Below are 17,787 nucleotides of genomic sequence, written 5' to 3'. Positions count from 1 at the left end.
AAAAATATATTTTTGCCTTCATAACTGAGGTAGTTCTAATATTCTCTTTTAATTCAACTTTAAGAATATACTGATTGGAATCTAACAAGGATAAAATATCCTTATCTTACTTGTTTGGATGTAATTTCTCCTCAATCATATAAATATGAACGCTTATTTGAGAGAAAAAAATAAAGGCAACACCCAATATTAAACTATCTTAAAAGTTTTATTGTGATCTAACGATATAAAATAGTTAATAACTATATTATGGACATAGATATTTCAATCATAAGGTTAAACCATGTTAAAAGCCTAATATATTATTCTTCCTTTCATTTTTAGTTTTTTAGATTCTAATCATTGCAAATATATCCTAACTTATACAAGGCTCAAAATTATGTACACTAGTTAATTATGAGAAGTTGCGTATACAATTTGACGCTAGATTGAGGGCTTTCATCATATTCTATCCTTAACAACCTTTACAACTCAAAACATTGACTATGACTTATGACAAATGACAAAAAGAATCTTTGGACAACCAATCACCCATAGATTAAAAAAATAGCCTAGAACCACCTTTTCAACAAAATCTAGTCAAGCCGACTTTAAGGTAGACATGTTAAAGGTAGAACTAAACATGGTTCGTAAACTTGAATTGGCTAGAAATGACTCTTTCAATTTCAATCAATGGGTGCACAACCTTATCATAGTAATGCACACCCCATCAATGTAAAAGCCTTCTCCACACGGGTACTTTCTAAGGGGAACTTAAAGAGTGCACACCCGAAGAAAGAGGGAATCTTAATTTCATACAATATACAATCATTCAACTTATGTAATAAACATAAAAACTTAATCATTCATCATCAATCCTCAAACATAATTAGAATTTCACAACAATATACTTAATCCCAACCAATACACAACATAAATGTGCTAAAATTTTTATAAAACTTACAAACTTCAAAGGAAGAATCTTGGATATATATATATATATATATATATATATATATATATATATATATATATATATATATATATATAGAGTCATTTAATATTAAATTTGACTTTGTGATTATGTGGGAAAATGTTCAAATTTGATTAAGTTAGAGATTTTTTTTTTAAATAGGTAGTTGAATGGTTGTTTTAAGCGATGAACGCCCCTTTAATATCTGCTTAATGGACAATCAGATTATGGGCCAAGTTATATAAGATTTAAGTGGTAAACAAGTATTCTACAAAGATAAACATCTGTTTTGATGGTTATCTCATTCAAAATTTTATAGAAAGAACACATTTTAGACGATGTCACATATCATAAACACATTTAAGAGTTTATAACTTGCGAATTTCATGTTTTCGACCACCAGAGATAATTTTCAATGATAGGATGTGAAGGTTTAGGAGTTTCGACAACAAATCTTTAAGTTAGGAATCCAAGTAAGTAGCAGATCCTAGATTTCATATGTATTGTTTACTATGATTAGTTCAAATCGGGTTTTGGTGTTTAAGTATGAGATCTTTGTGTGAATGATTGTATATGAAAGTAAATTCTTGAAATTGAATGCAAGAGAGTAGGATATAATGTCTTTTATATGGTTTGAGTGATGAATGTTGGTAGTATGATGGTATATCAATTATGATGTGTTGAGTTAGATGTTTAAATACATGTTATCAAGATGTAAGATGTGTTATGATTTATAGAAACTGGATTGAATTGTGTTGGTTTGGAAATCTAGCAAAAACAATTGTAATCTACGTTTTGGATGCAATGGAACAACTATTCCAAGGACATGATTGACCATTCCTATATAGATCAGGGTTATCATGAATTTTAATGGAATGACCATCCTAAGGACAATACAATTGTTCTTGCCACATAGACTAGATCACGATAAATGTTTGTACTAAAGAATAACATGATTGTTCATACAAGAAATGAAGAAAATATCTTTCGTAGGCCAACGATTATGAAAGAGAATCTTAGATAGACATTCATAAGATAAGAGTGAACACATGTTCTTAGTCTTGAATGGTTTGTTCCTAAAGATAGAGACATGAACATCCATGAAGGAAGAAATAATGATTGTTCAAAGTAATGATTGTAACACCTATAGATAAGTCTTAAGAGTAATTTTGTTAATTTATGTTTATTATTATGGAATAAGTTACTATTTGATTTAAATATATAACGTAAAATTTTAAATTGATAAACGACTGTGCATAACTATTCATCCGATGTCACATTAGAAGTAAAGATAATTTGTCATATATAAATATTTGAAATGATGCACAACTGTGCATGCATAGGATGTATACCCATGCATTCGGTTAAAACTTAAAAGCATGGAGGTCTTTGGTAGTATTTGAAGTTTTGTCATGGTCAAGTAATTCCCATTAATCATACATTTTTACCTAAAATGAAAACATAGCGTCAACAAAAGATGAAATAACTTACAAGAAAGAAAATATGAAATAGCAGAGTCCAGGAGCATGGGCATAAAGCAAAATGTATGCTCCTAGCCATCAAGGCGAAAACTTCTATACTGCATGCTCTAGTACATGTGATGTTTATAGGGAGTGAGTTCTCTTCTCCATTTCAATTAATCATGTTCACTTTTTTTTTTTTTTTTAAAAATCTCATAAAGTAGCCAGAAAGGAGGCCATGACCAAAGTATATTATAGTACCCCAAGCAGTTTTTTTTCAGATTTGGTATTAGAATACTCTATTTCACTGTACTACTTCTCTATTCTAGAACGGAGGTACTAAACTATAAGGATGATTTAGAAGGATTTGACCACTGAAGAGGTAGTAACTAGGCCCGAGAGAAGGCCAACAAGAAGAGCGCTATTATAAGTGGTTGGTTCACCTTGCATCGAGTTGTTTCGATCATCTATGTATGATTCATTTAGGAAGGGACCGCCGACTAATGCTCCAATAGCTACATTTGGATTAGGATTTTTAGAGTTAAGCCACCTGAACCCATCTTTACATCCAGGATCAGCATAAGCTGGGATGGAGGATCCTCTGTGATGTACATATAAAGGGTAGTTTCTTCCGACTCCAACGAGATAACTCATGTTCATTGGATTTTTTCCCAACAAATAGTCGACCTGAAAGAAGAAGCAATTCATTGAAAACTTAAATTCTACATTGATATTATCATACCAACTATGAAAAACCAACTGAGCTTTACTGTCAATAAATTGCAAACCTGGGAAATGGCGAAATTGCGAAGATCATCAGGCAAGTAGGATTTTCCACTGCAATGTAAAGTTTCAGTGCTTGAAGTAAGCATGTAATCGCTGTAAAGAACAGCAAGAAATGCAGAAGCCACAGCATGCTGAACACTGTTATATTGTTCAATCCAAATTAGGCCACCTGCATTCGGATAAACAAGTTTCAAACTTATATGTATTCAGATTAACACAAACAGACAACAGTTTAATACATTTTCCACAAATCATATCATGATATCTTGTGTTTTTAGTTTAATTCAGCTTTAGAAAGCCAAATTAAGCCCCCTGCTTTGCAAGCAAAACTCTCGCAGTTTTGCTCTTTCTCTTAATGAACATCATCAGATTTTTAGCCATGAAACAGATTCAAGAAATTCTACTTGAATTACCAATCTTGCATAGTTCATTTTCTACTAATTCTTTTTTCTTAATATGCCACAGAATGGTCGCTTGAAAGTATGATTTCCACATTGAATTCAGTCTTTAAATAAAGTCAAAACTGAAAAATCCATGTTCATAATTATCAAATCATGTCCAGAATTTACGAATACTACTGTCAGTTCTGCTGGATGTGGCAGTAGGAGAATCAGGCAGAAGTCCACACATAATAGCCTCAGCAGTTTCCCTGTACATTTGAAGGTCAAGATTTTCTGTCTCTGAGACCTCTTTTACACCGAATAAAATTATCCTCGACAACAAAATCTGCTCCAAAATAATAAACATGGATGAAAAATGGCAACAACATTTTAACATATACCCTGAAGATAAAAATATTTTGTTGAAATGTACAATATATACCTGTACTCCAGGAAGCTTATCATCCCAAGAAAACCATGTTGGAGTTCCCCAGTTAGCAAATTCTTGTCCATTTAGTTCAGTTACATAATTGAGATATGAATTATCTCCAGTTGCATAATAGAGCCAACTCGCCGCCCATAAGAGTTCATCTCCATATCCTGTTGAGTTGTAGTACTCCTGGACTTGAGGCACACTGATGCTGTAAGACCCTCTGTAAGTATCAGCGAACATAAAAAGTTGCTGCGCGTGCACAAGGAGCTGATTAGAATAAGTGGAGTTTATCTTCTTGAAAACTAGAGAGGCTGATGCCATTGCTGCAGCAGTTTCAGCCGCAACATCTGTCCCTGGGAATGATGCATTAACCTGTGTGAGAGGTCTCATTTCTGACATTGTTTCAGGTCTTTCCCAACAATCGTGGTCTGATTTAGCATCACCAACCTTCACCACATAGGAACATATGACAGAGTTACAGAAACTTGAAAAAGGCCAAACGGCAATCAGTTCACTGGCTACAACAAGATCTTCAAAGAATATAAACAATTTTTCCAGGCAGGCATTGTTAAGTTGACATAACACTAATCACTCTATACCACCAAGCACATCTTAATTATTAACTTGAACTAAAACCCTGAACAAATGGGTTAATTTTCTGGATGTAGAGGAATTTAGAATCCGAATGTTCTAGAATGAAATTAAAAAGGTAATACAAAAACAAATTAAAATTTCCACGAATTGTTGAATATACCAAGTATTAGGCAAGCTTACATATTACCAAGCACAATACATTCATAAATTTAAACTGAAGCGAAGAACACCATGCACATTTTAATTATAAATTTAAACAAGAAACCAGAATAAATGGGATAATTACTTGGATGTAGAGCACATTTGGAGATGGATGTGCATTGATGAGATAATCATTGATCCATTTGAGTGAATCCTGCGCATGACCAAGTTGTTTTAGTGCATCCATCTGATGACCATATTCAAGAATCCCCCATGACAACATTGTTGCAGTGAAAGCCATGGGAAATCCAAACTTGATCAAATCACCAGCGTCATATAACCCTTTTGATAGATCCAAATTCTCTTCACTCCCATCTTGTAAACCCGAATCCCCTCTCCATGCAATCTTATTATTGACCAACTTCCCAGCTGCCAAAACAAAATATATAACATTACATCAAAAAAGAAATTAAAATACTTGGCACGATAGAGAAATTAAGTTTATGTATTTATATAGAATTACACTTCTGTACGTCGAAGAATTGCATGGCGATTTCAAGAGCATCGGCATATTTTTTAATGACTTTTTGGGGACGATGTGTACTTGGAGATCTCTTCAACTGATCAACAAATTTTAATATAGTGAGAACACTCATAGTTATAACAACAGCCGCAAAGACTAAAACTGGAAGCCACCAAAGCCAGCCCTTTGATTTTCTTTTATCTTCTGTACATCCAGCTCCAATTTTCTTGCCATTTTCTATGTATTCCATCTAATCACACCATAAGTTAAATCAGAAAGGTCTCAGAATTTGGAAGATTTATGGAGCTCATGAGATCCACTTAAAAATAGTGTACAGAAATAGAATTGGTAGTTTAAGAGAGAATGATTGTGCGGCGTTAGATTGGTGGTGCTTCATTGAATTGGAAGATGGGGATTTGGAGGTGGAATGATAATATAGAAGAAGATGGTACAATGTTGTCAAAGCTGAGAATAATCGAGGGAACGGCAGTTCAGTTTGTCTTGAGTTCTGTAAGCGATAACAAGAGAAGCATATGTTGCTTTGTCTTAACTCTCCAACTTTGTGAGATGGAATATACAGGAGAGTGATTTTAATTTTCCGACCTTGAGTTTGACTTAAATAAAGAAATCGCCCCTAAAAAAAATTTCTTTTCTTCTCCAATACCTAACTTCATTTTAAAAAAAATGGTAGAAGAAAACAACCATTTACGTCTCAAAATTTTTATCAACACTTTCTTCTCCGTATTTCACTTTCACTCTCTTCTTTCTTATAAATTACTTTGTGAGTGTAAATTTAGGTGATTGATAGTTACCATAAATTTATGTTTGAATGAATAACAGTTTTAATAGGTTTAAGTTTAAATGAGATGATGACTATGCTAGTTAAGATTTTCAACACTTAAAATAAAGGGACTAAATTAAAAGTTTTAAATATTTGTAAAACTGTAAAATTATCATATTTGGTGATTTTGATTGGTTTGGATTTGAATTAGTTGTTATGGGACTAAGGTTTCTACATTTAAATTAAAAAAAATTACAAATTTTTGAACTTTTAAACTTATAAAGACGTTAAACTATTATTTTCAAAATGTAAAATCTATATATGCAAAAGAGGCATCCATTTTAATTTTTTTTCAAAGTTTGTAAATAATAAAATTATTATTTTTGTCTTATAATGACAATTTTTTTAAAGAAATAGATTTTACATGGAAAAGTGTGAATTTATATTTAATGGGTAGTAAAATCGATCAGGCTAAACATTGGGTGGTGAATTTTCTTTATAAGAGCTATTATAACTATAAGGTTCCTTTCCTTGTCGCTTGTGAGATGATAAGTCAATTGATTTGGAGTTATTATCGTTGTCGCACTCACTACACTAAAATACATTAAAATTAAATATGTTTTTAGAAATAAATTAATAATTTTTACGTTTTACAAATATTGGATAATTTTTCAGGTTGTTTTAATAATAATTATTATTATTCTTAGATTATATAAATATTGAATATTAATTAATATATCAAAATTTTAAGAAGTTTATAAAAAATAATCAATTAATGTAATCTTATAAAATTAAATTAACTAATTTAATTAAATATAATTTTATCGATCTCTTTAAATTAAGCTCTAAAATATTTGTATCTCTAGACATTGTTTGTAATATCAAATTTCTAAAACATAAAATTAAATAACAATGATTGTTACATCTAGGCTTTTGGATGAATCTTAATTTGAAATTTAAAATTATTTTTTTTAAATGATTAAAGATTGTTATTATATTGATTTACTTTTCATGTGCAAATTGTTTTAATATTTAAGGGTGTTTAGGATTTGTTATATCTTTTATACTAAGTTGGTAAACCTTTTAAGAGTTTTGAGATGAATAAATCTTAAAAATCACTTGAAAACCAAAACAAAAAAGATATATTTAAGTGAAAATCTCTAGTTGGTGTAATAAATACAATTATAGTTGCACTATAAAATTTTTATCCTTATCCTCCAATTGGCATATTTGTTACGCTAACCCTGATAATTGGTGTATTTTTTACGATATTATTGTATTTTCTTGACTAAGATTCACAATTTGGTTTTATGAGTTTTAAATGTTGTTATATCTAATCTATTACTACTTATACCACATGCTTAAGGAATGCCACATAGTCTAACAAAACTCATACTTAGAGAACCTGGTATACAATTGCTTCTCCTTTAATCATTGTGGCAAAATTCTTAAGTGTTGTTTATAGCCCTCCTAAGTGTTGGAATATACCAAGATGCCATTAATGAAAACCAGAATAAAACTATTAAAGCAATCTTGAATCTATGTAGACTATCAGTGTATTAATCAAATTGAAGGACATTACCACAAAATCATAATACTTATACCTCATTCTAAAAGTCGTCTTAGTTATGTCCCTCTTAGCAACCTTGACTTAATGATACCTTAATCTTAAGTCTAATTGTGAAAACACCAAAGCTCTCTTAGGCTAATAAGATAACTCATTGATCCTTAGTAATAGGTACTTATTTATAACTAATACTTTGTTGAGCTCTTAATAATCTGTGCAGAACCATATTGATCCATTTTTCTTCTTCTCAAATATTATAGTGCAACCTAAGGAGATTGAATCAGACTAATGAATTTATGATCCAACAACTCTTGTTGCTGCTTTTTTAATTCCTATAGTTAAATTGAGGCCATTTTAGACATAGCCTTTGATATTGACATTGTCCTCAAAGCTAAGTTTATACTGAAGTCCACCTCTTGTTTAGGTGCCAAACCTAGTAGATTATCTTGACATATATCCTAAACCTCATATACAATTGAAGTTTTGCTCAAATTCGGGATTGCATTATCTTACTCATAATATGTGCTATATAGTCGTACAACCCTTACATAACATTTTCCTTCCTTTCTTATTATTGATCATTATACTTAATAGTCAATCCTCTCCAAAAGTGAACTCATTACCTCCATCTCATTTAAAACTAAACCTATTTTTTCTATTGTCAATATCTACTTCATACCTCCCCATAAAATCTATGCTACGAATCATATTGAAATTTGGTATGTCAAACAATATCAAATCAACCTTTAGAACCTCATGGTCATTGTCTCACCTAGCAACATCTGATTACTCATCACTTTATCCCTATTAGACATTCACTTATAATCTAGCTACCTAGGGTGGCCACTAACTCTAATATCTTACAATGTCATGTGAAATAAAACTTTAAGTATTATCAAAATTAATCAAAGCATATAAAGTGTTAGTGTGCATTAATAATTGAACAATCATAACTATTGGGTTGGCCTTTGCCTATGTCTACACCATATTATAAACTCTCGCCTATCTTTCTTTAATTGTCTATTTTGTTAGGGTTGTGGTTGTGTCTGATGTAGTTGTACAATCTCTGGCATAATCACTATACTAACTGCATCTAAAACACCTCATTTAGCCTATTATACTCTTTCTTAGGTGTCTCTTCCCTATCTTTGGTAAACAGGGTACTAATTTCTCATCAACTTCTTGTTTTTCTAGTACTTTTTGCCCTTAGATTGGAAGCCTCTCTTTCCCTTCCTATCTCAACTATCTAACTCAATCTACTTAGACATTTGACTAGAATTGCTAGATGAGACTATCAGAGCTCTCTTAAGAAATCCTTTTAATGATCACCTTTGACCTTATGGTCTTACATAATGCTTCATTGTAACTCCATGAATAAATTTCTCTATCCAATTGTAACATCCCTCTTTAGATATATAACTCTATTTGGAATATGACATGAAGAGACATGTACAACTAGACTACTTAATTTAAAATCTCATCATTTAATGCATGATCATAATATTTAACCACACCAAAAGGTGTACTAAGAATAAAAACTAAAATACATCATTTATTAAAAATTCATGAATGTATGAAAATTTTGAAAATTCAATCTAATGTTTATGTGCATAAATAAATCTCAAATGCAATTGAAATGTTCCACATACATAAAGGAAAGAAAATCTAACAAAAAATGATTGTTATGCCCCTCGTTCTGTTGTAGTTGTTCACTGGACCGCTAGATGCCTCTTGCTTTACTCCTCAACTCTACCTATAAAATAACGAAAAAGAATGCATGAGTGAAAACATTTAGTAAGTCGGTGACCTCTCAACACCAAAAATACTTATGACACTAATAAACTTGGTGTTTTATTTGTGAATCTGAATATGGTCACAACTTGATACTCTCGTGTCCTAACATAAGTCATCTACCCAGATTACTAAGGCCTAAGTTGGATTTAACATATTTGATGCCCTAGTAAAAGTGTAAGACATCTTGTGTGTCACTATCTGTCATTTCTTACGCACATGTCATATGACCTATTGGCTAGCTATCTAGGACACCTTAGTTACAAAAGAAAAAATCTGTTGCAATCCATTCCCTTACCACGTAAACTAATCAGAACTACTATCTAAACTATCTTGGAATGACCTTATACTGTAGGTACATATATGGTGCATCTCATTGACCATGTGAGGAAATATTTGAAAAGCCATAATTCTTACTATGCACACTTGAATAAAATGGGTGGCTATATGTCTTAGTGCCATGGGCATCCAACCCCATTGCTTTCATGAATTTTACCATTTATTCACACAACTGGTGGCTAATTGAATATGAACCATTTTCCTTAACTTTTCTGATTTTCAATCTCGATCTAACTTGGTTGGGGTCTCATGTTGTCTTTCATATAGTCAAATACTCTTTCTAATTCTATCTAACTTGTTTTTCTTACTAAAATCTCTTATTCTTTCCTTTTTCTTCTTCTTCCCCTTCATTATGCTTAAACTAAGGGTAAACTAGTATTTTTACTAAGTACATGGGTGTGTACCATATACACTCGTATGCCTCTTTTTTAAGTAATGTTCACTTTTGAAAAGTCACACATAGGTGTGTGTCCCATACCACACTAGCGTGTTTGGCTCTTTCTTAGAACGAGCACAAAAATTAAGGAACTTCTTAATTTAAACTAAGGACACACGGGTATGTATGAGACCATACATAATTATGTGTCATGATCTAGAGATCGCAACGTCTCAATTTCTATAGTTTTCTAACTAAAACTTTTAACCATACGAGGTATGAAAGAGTTTTAAAACATGGTCCTTATCCTTACTATTATATTTAACATATTTGTAATTAGAATAATCAAGTTCCATGCCTATCATCTACTTATTATTAACATCAATCTACCATAACCTTCTCAATTTCATGACATATAATTATGTCATAGAATATCACGCAAGAATCTGCCTTATTCGACATCCATACATGTATCTTTAATCAAGTAATTAACTAAAAACATGAATTTAGTCATAACAATGACACATAATACCCAATATACTCCCATAATTTCTTTGAATCAATTTTTATGATATTAAAAATAAAGCATGTTTATAAAGTTTATAAAATCAATACCTTATAGTTTATACATAGATTAATACATGTAACAATGCTATCAACCTATTTAGAATTAATCATTCATCAATACAAAGTGCATTTACTTTTAGTCAAAACCTTAAACTTTCAAAAAGGAAACCAACTTACTTGTCTTCTGAAGTATGCCTTAGTCTTCACATGATTGTAAGGATTCCAATAAAGCTTTCTCAAATGACCAAAAACCTCTTTACTTTCTTATATTTTTCTTTAGGGTGCAAGTGTGTAAGAATAATATGAGAGAAATTAGGTTAAATGCACTTTTATTTTTGCCTACTGGATGCAATACACAAGTGTGTGTCACATTGTACAACTAAGGCAACACCTGTTTTTGCCACAATTGCGATCTTATCTACTAAATTCAAATTTGTTTACGATACACAACTGTGTATACCTTTATACACGGGCGTGTATCCCTCTAGGAAAATATTAATTAGCTCAATTTAAAATAAAAAAGACTAAAATACCCTTGGGCTTACCTATGGTTTACTTAAACAAACACTTTATCACCTATACTGAACTTAAGATCTCATCTCCTTTTATTTGAATAACGTTTTTGTTAGTTTTGAGCTTGCTTCATCTTCTTCCTTATCATTTTGACATCCTTAATTATCTTCTAAGTCATCTCTAGTTCTAAAGCCTAAGTTAGGGCATCTCTTTCTCCTATCTCATCTCAATGCAATAGTGATCTACATCTCGTGTCATATGAAGTCTTATGCAAAATCATCTTAATAGTTGTTTGGTAGCTATTATTATATATAAACTCCATTAAGGATAACACTTCTATCCAATTTGCTCTTCTATCTAGGCAACAAGCCCTAACATATCCTCTACCACTTGGTTGACCTCTCAGTCTAACCATTTCATAAATCTCTGAATACTTTACTAAAAAGTCAATATGAACCTAGTGTCTCAATCTAAAACTATAGTCCTAGGTAGCCTATGAAGTCTGACTATCTCTTTAACACATATGACCTGCCAAGCATTTTATCCATCTTTGACCCTTGACAATCCAATGACAAAGTCTATCGAGATATGTTCCCATTTTCACTTTAGAAAACTAAGAAGTTATAATAGTCTTGATGGTTTATGATGCTTAGCTTTAACTTGCTAACACATTCGACATTTAGTCACAAAGTCTGTTATATCTTTCTTCATGTTTGATCATTAGAAATATCTTCTTAGATTTTGGTACACTCTACACTCCTAGGATAGGCAATGTGAAGGGAATTATACACCTTGGTGAGAATCTTGTCTCTTAAACTCTAGTCTCATAGAACACATACTCAAATTTTGAATCTTATAATACCCTCAATAACTCTTTACCTTAACTGGACATACTAATCATCTAATACCTAAGCTATATGGATCTTATCTAAAAGGATTAACCAAATCTGTAGACCTGCCAACTATTCAATGATTACCTCTATCTACTTCTTCACTAACTCCTGTTGTAACTCACAGTGAATGATAATATGAGATAAAACTATCTTTTCACTTAGAGCATTTGTAATTACGTTGGCTTTGCTTGAGTGGCATTTGATCTCATATTCATAATCTTTTACTAACTCTGACCATTGTTTCTATCTTTGTCTCATATTGAGTTTATTTTGGGTAAAGAAATACTTGAGGCTCTTATGATCTGTGAATATGTCACTCTTGACCCCATAAAAAGAATTTCACCATATCTTAAGAGTAAACACAATGACTACCAACTCAAGGTCATGCGTAAGGTACTTGGTCTCATAATCTTGCAACTGACAAGAGGTATATGCTATCACTTTACCTCTCTAGATCAAAACTACTTCTAAACCCTAATGTAAGACATCTGTGTGCAAATCATATTTTTCTCTTTTTATCAGCAAAGCTAAAATGGGAGATGATGTCAACCTTTTCTTTAATTCTTGCAAACTTTACCCACAATCATTTGACCATTTGAAATGAACATCCTTGTGAGTTAACTTAATAGGCGATTAAGATAACTTGGTGAATCCCTCAACAAATCGCCTGTAATAACCTGCCAACCCAAGGAAACTCATAACCTTTTTTGTTGTCTTAAGCCTTTACCATTCTAACATAACCTCAATTTTATTTGGATCAATTGAAATGTCATCTACTGAGATCACGTGTCCAAGAAAAACTACTATGTCTGACCAGAATTCACACTTAGAAAACTTGGCATATAACTACCTCTCTTCTAATCTCTGAAGTACAAATCTGAAATGTTATGTGTGCTCTTTTTGAGTCTTGAAGTATACTAGGATGTTATCAATAAACACTATTAGAAACTTATCTAGGCAATCTTAAAACACTTTGTTCATAAGGTTCATGAATATTGTTGGGGGCATTAGTTAACTGAAATGACATAACTACAAACTTAAAATGCCCATAACTAGTTCTGAATGTTTTCTTGGGTATATCTTACTCAACAACCTTGATATATGATTAGACACGTCAATTAGGCCAGGTTAGATGGAGGTTCAACACGAAGCATGAAAAAACACACGACATTAGAAGACCAAACTCAGTACTGTAGTTTGCTAGGTTAGACCTATGGGCATATTGGGTCAGGCCTCAGGCTTTAATATTAAGCCCATAGGTTGGCCCAACCTAACCTAATACTATTTAAAAATAATAATTTTTTTTTCTTGTTTCTGCCTTATGTGTTTCCTTCTACCTTATGGTAGAAGGCTTCCGCTACAAGACAGAAGTCTTGTTTCCCTCTGCCTTGTGGCAGAAGCCTTGACCTCTTTAATTTTTTTTTAAAAATTTTTAATTAATTTATTTTTTTTGTCAATATAAACCCATTCAATTTTTCTTCATTTTCACTTTTATTTACAAATATCTCAATCTCAATTATTTCATTATATTTTTAATCTCATTTTCTCTTATTAATTCTCTTTTAAAAAATATCTGAATTCATAAATAATAATTCTTTGTGTTTATAATTTTATTTTTATTTTTATTTTATCATTACAAAATATTACAAATGGATCAAGTATCAAATAAATTCAATCCATTTGAATGTTATCATAGTATATATTTATTTATATTTTATAATTTATACAGTATGTAAATTAATTTATTTATACTATGTTACAATTTATAATATTTTTCATTATGTAACTGCGGTATTTCTCTACTATAAGTGAGAAATTATAAATAAAATATTCGAGGTACTGTCCTCGGTTTTAATAATTGAAAAATAATTTGTGTTTAAAAATTTTAAATAAACTTTTTTAAATATTGATTAAATGGGTCGAGTTGACCCATTTAAAGCTCGGTCTGGCTCGACCCAATTAAGGCCCATTATTATATGGGTCGAGCCTTAGGCCTTTATATATTAATGGGTTGGCCACACCTGAAAACCCATTATTGTTTAGGCTTCGACCCGACCTAGCCTATTAGCTTGATGGGTTGAGTTGAAGTCATCCCAGTCTGGCTCGGCCTAACCTATTGACACCTCTAAATATGATAACCTGATCTCAAATCAATCTTAGAAAATACTAATGTACCTTTGAACTAATCAAATAAATCATCAATCCTCGAGAATAGATACATATTCTTCACAGTTACCTTGTTTAACTTCTTATAGTTGATACATATCCTTGTCAATGCACCCTATGGCAAGTGACTTGGTATGATAAAACCATTCTCTAACAACTCTTGCAACCATTTCTTTAATTCTTGTAGTTTTGCTAGGGTCAATTTGTACGGTGCTTTAAAAATTGACACTATACCTAGGGAGAGCTCAATACTAAACTCTACCAGTTTCTCGGGTGCTAATCTTAGGAGATTATTAAAGAAAACATCTGAAAATTCTTGCATCACTAGAGTATTCTTCACACTTGCAACTATTTTATTTGATTTGTTTACTATATGGTCCAAATAAGTTATGCACCTTTTACTCAACATTTTTTTGTCTTTAACATGACAATCATCATACTAAAAACTTAATCCTTTCCAAAATTAAACTACTATCTATTATCTAAAACTAGACTTTCTTTCTATAGTCTATTTCTGCCTCATATCTGCTTAAGAAATTCATACCAAGAATCATATCAAAGTTTGGGATATCCATAACTATCAGGTCCATAACCATCTTTTGGCCTCCCAAATAAACTATTTTTCCAATCAACATATGGCTACTACGAATTATGTCCTTATCTAGCATCTCTATATTGATCTTTTGAATAGTTGTGGATCTAGCCCCAATATCTCTACTATACCTCTAGCAATAAAACAATGTATGACATTAGAATCAATTAAAACATATAGAGGATAAAAGTGAAATATTAACTAATCTATCATTGTTGCCAGATTAGCACTCGAGCCTATCTTCCTCCAATTATCTACTATTCTAAGGTTATACACTGTTTGGTGAAGTGGATGAATTGTTTATATTTATAACATACTCTCTAGCTAACTCAACACTCTCCAGTGTGTCTCCGTCCATATCTATGGCAAGTAAATGGATCATCTTACCTCGACTGATTCTTTTTCTTTTGTTTCTTACCCCTTTATTTCTTTTTGTTTCTTGGTTGAAAGGGTCAATGCTATACTTATTTTAGTTACCATCATTTTGGATGCCACTTGTGACTATCTGGCTCTGTCTTAAGGATACGACTATCGACACTAGCTGATTTTGTATTCCCTTATCTTCGACCATCATATGCCTTATGACTTCTGACCTTAATACTCTACTAATGGCTTATGATAATGATTTGACGAGATTATCTCCCATGATGACATATGTGGTGATATTTGATCTAAGTCCAATAAGGAATACCTTTAACTTGCCTTGGTTTGAGCTAGCTATTCCTAAAACATATTTGGCTAAGGAGTTTAACTTTGTGGATAATTCCTTAACTATTATGTTGTCTTGCCTCAAGTGAAAGAACTTTTGAGCCTTCACATACATAACATCTATAAATAGGTACTTTTTCACAAAAGCCTATATGAAGTCAACCCAAGTTATCTCTAACACTAGACGGGTCTTACATAACGTCTATCACCATACATTTGCATCATCTTTCAATAGAAGGCTGGTATATTGAATCTTATTTGTATCTATCATGGTATAAATCCTTATGATGTCCTCAACTACTTCTAACCACTTCTTAGCTAGTAACCCATTTGATACTACATTGCTTTTAAATTTAGGAGGCTAATGTCTACTTGTCTTACTATGGATAGGGTTTTAACCTATGCTACCACATATTATTTCCACTCTGTCTTGATAGAGTGGAATCTCAACAACCAGAGGTTGCTCAAACATCTATAGGGCAAGAACAGAGTGCCTAACACTTTTAAACACCTCTGTATTCTATCTTAAAATATCGTGAACTATCTGTCAGATATCATCGCTGTCTATTAATAAAATAACTGATGCGTTAAATGTCTATCCTTGAGCCTCAGCTTGACTCCTTTACTGATTAGGGACCTTTGAGACATCTTTGATCGATCTTATAGATCTCTTCACCTTGAAATAAAATCCTAATTAAGACACATAAAATACTTTAACTTAATATAGGTTTATTATACTTACAATGGTAAGTGTGTGGGAACGGTTAATGCTGCATAAGGGTTACTTTCCTTAACTTTATTATGCATGTTTAAACACTTACAAACTTAACACCTTTTTGGGTATTAAGATCATGCTCTAATACTATAAATGCAACACCCCTCTCTAGATATATAACCTTACTTGGAATATGATCTGAAACGATAAACACAACTATATTGCTTAATTTAAAATATCATCACTCAATGCATGATCATAAATATTTAAGTGTGCAAAAAGGTGTAGTATGAATAAAAACTGAAATATATTATTTATTGAACATTCATAAATATATGAAAAGTCTAAAAACTCAATTTGAAGTTATTATTCATAAACAAATCTCAAATGTAACTAAAATGTTTCATATAAATAAAGGTAAGAAAATCTAAAAAATGACAATTATACCCCTTGCCCTAATGCAGTTGCTCACTGGATTACTGACTCTTCCACTTGCCCCACTACTCATATCTACCTATAAAATAATAAAAAAGATTGTGTGAGTGAAAACACTTAGTAAGTTGGTGACCTTTCGATACCCAAAATACTTATAACACTAATAAACATGGCACTCTATTTACAAATTTGAATATGGTCACAACTTGACACTTTTATACCCTATATAAGCAATATACCGAGATTACTAAAGCTTAAGATGGAATCAGTATATCTAATGCCCTAGTAAAAGCGTAAAATACCTTGCATGTCACTATCTATCGTGCCTTGCACACATGTCATATAACCTATTTGGGCTAGCTATTTGGGATACCCTAATCACACGAGAAAAAAAATCTGATAGTGGTTAATTCCCTTATTAATTGAAACTACTATCTAAACCATCTTGGGGTGGCCTTATACTGTGGGTATATATGTGGTGCATCCTCGTTGACTATGTGATGAAATGTCTAAAAAGCCACAATCTTTGCCATACATACCTAAATAAATTGGGTGGCTATGCGTCTTGGCACTAAGTGCATGACGCATCTCATAGGTATCCAACCTTATTGCCTTTATGAATTTTATCATTTATGGACACCGTTGGTGACTAATTGAATGTAAACTACTTTCCTTAACTGTTTTTATTTTCGACCTAGATCTGACTCAATTGGGGTCTCATGTTGTTTTTTATATAATCGAACATTTCTTCTAATCTATGTAGTTTTTTTTTTAACTAAAATATCTTATTTTTTCTTCTTTGTTCTTTGTCCCTTTCAAGTGCTTAAACTAGGGGTAAACTGGTCTTTTTATTGAATACATAGGTATGTGCTTAGTGTACACGCCTGTATGCCTTTTGTTTTAAACGACGTTCATTTATGGAAAGTTGCACACAAACATGTTTGGCTTTCCTCATAACCAACATGAAAATTGCAAAACTTAATTTAAACTAAGGACATACAGACATGTATAAGACCATGCATGACCATGTTTCACAATCTAGAGATCGTAATATCTTCGTTTTTGTAGTTTTCCG

At 31.8% G+C, this 17,787-nt stretch overlaps 1 protein-coding gene across 2 annotated transcripts; it reads right to left on the bottom strand.

The window, feature by feature from the left end:
- Positions 1-2,365: 2,365 nt before the first annotated feature.
- LOC123198886 (endoglucanase 2-like) lies at positions 2,366-5,836 on the bottom strand. Of its 2 annotated transcripts, none has more exons than XM_044613682.1 (6): positions 5,270-5,836; positions 4,892-5,175; positions 4,021-4,458; positions 3,768-3,924; positions 3,201-3,367; positions 2,366-3,099 (listed from the first exon to the last, which is right to left on the bottom strand). In XM_044613682.1, exons 1-6 carry the CDS (start codon positions 5,517-5,519, stop codon positions 2,770-2,772), a joined length of 1,626 nt encoding a protein of 541 aa, XP_044469617.1. In that variant the 5' UTR covers positions 5,520-5,836; the 3' UTR covers positions 2,366-2,769. The 2 variants fall into 2 exon arrangements, with proteins under 2 accessions (XP_044469617.1, XP_044469618.1); XM_044613683.1 differs by having other exon boundaries at positions 3,777-3,924.
- Between the last annotated feature and the right edge of the window lie 11,951 nt (positions 5,837-17,787).

The sequence above is a fragment of the Mangifera indica genome, chromosome 16 (assembly GCF_011075055.1).
Source record: "Mangifera indica cultivar Alphonso chromosome 16, CATAS_Mindica_2.1, whole genome shotgun sequence".
Lineage (NCBI taxonomy): Eukaryota > Viridiplantae > Streptophyta > Magnoliopsida > Sapindales > Anacardiaceae > Mangifera > Mangifera indica.
The sequence above is the reverse complement of the archived record's forward strand: the minus strand, read 5'-3'. Positions and strand labels throughout refer to the sequence as shown.

What these genes read in the sequence shown, in the direction of transcription:
- LOC123198886 (XM_044613682.1), bottom strand. Translation starts at nt 5,519, where the DNA reads ATGGAATACATAGAAAATGGCAAGAAAATTGGAGCTGGATGTACAGAA. An exon ending in ATAAGCTTCCTGGAGTACAG is followed by an intron (nt 3,925 to 4,020) that starts GTATATATTGTA and finishes ATTTTGGAGCAG; the next exon opens with ATTTTGTTGTCGAGGATAAT. An exon ending in CAGAACTGACAGTAGTATTC is followed by an intron (nt 3,368 to 3,767) that starts GTAAATTCTGGA and finishes ATCCGAATGCAG; the next exon opens with GTGGCCTAATTTGGATTGAA.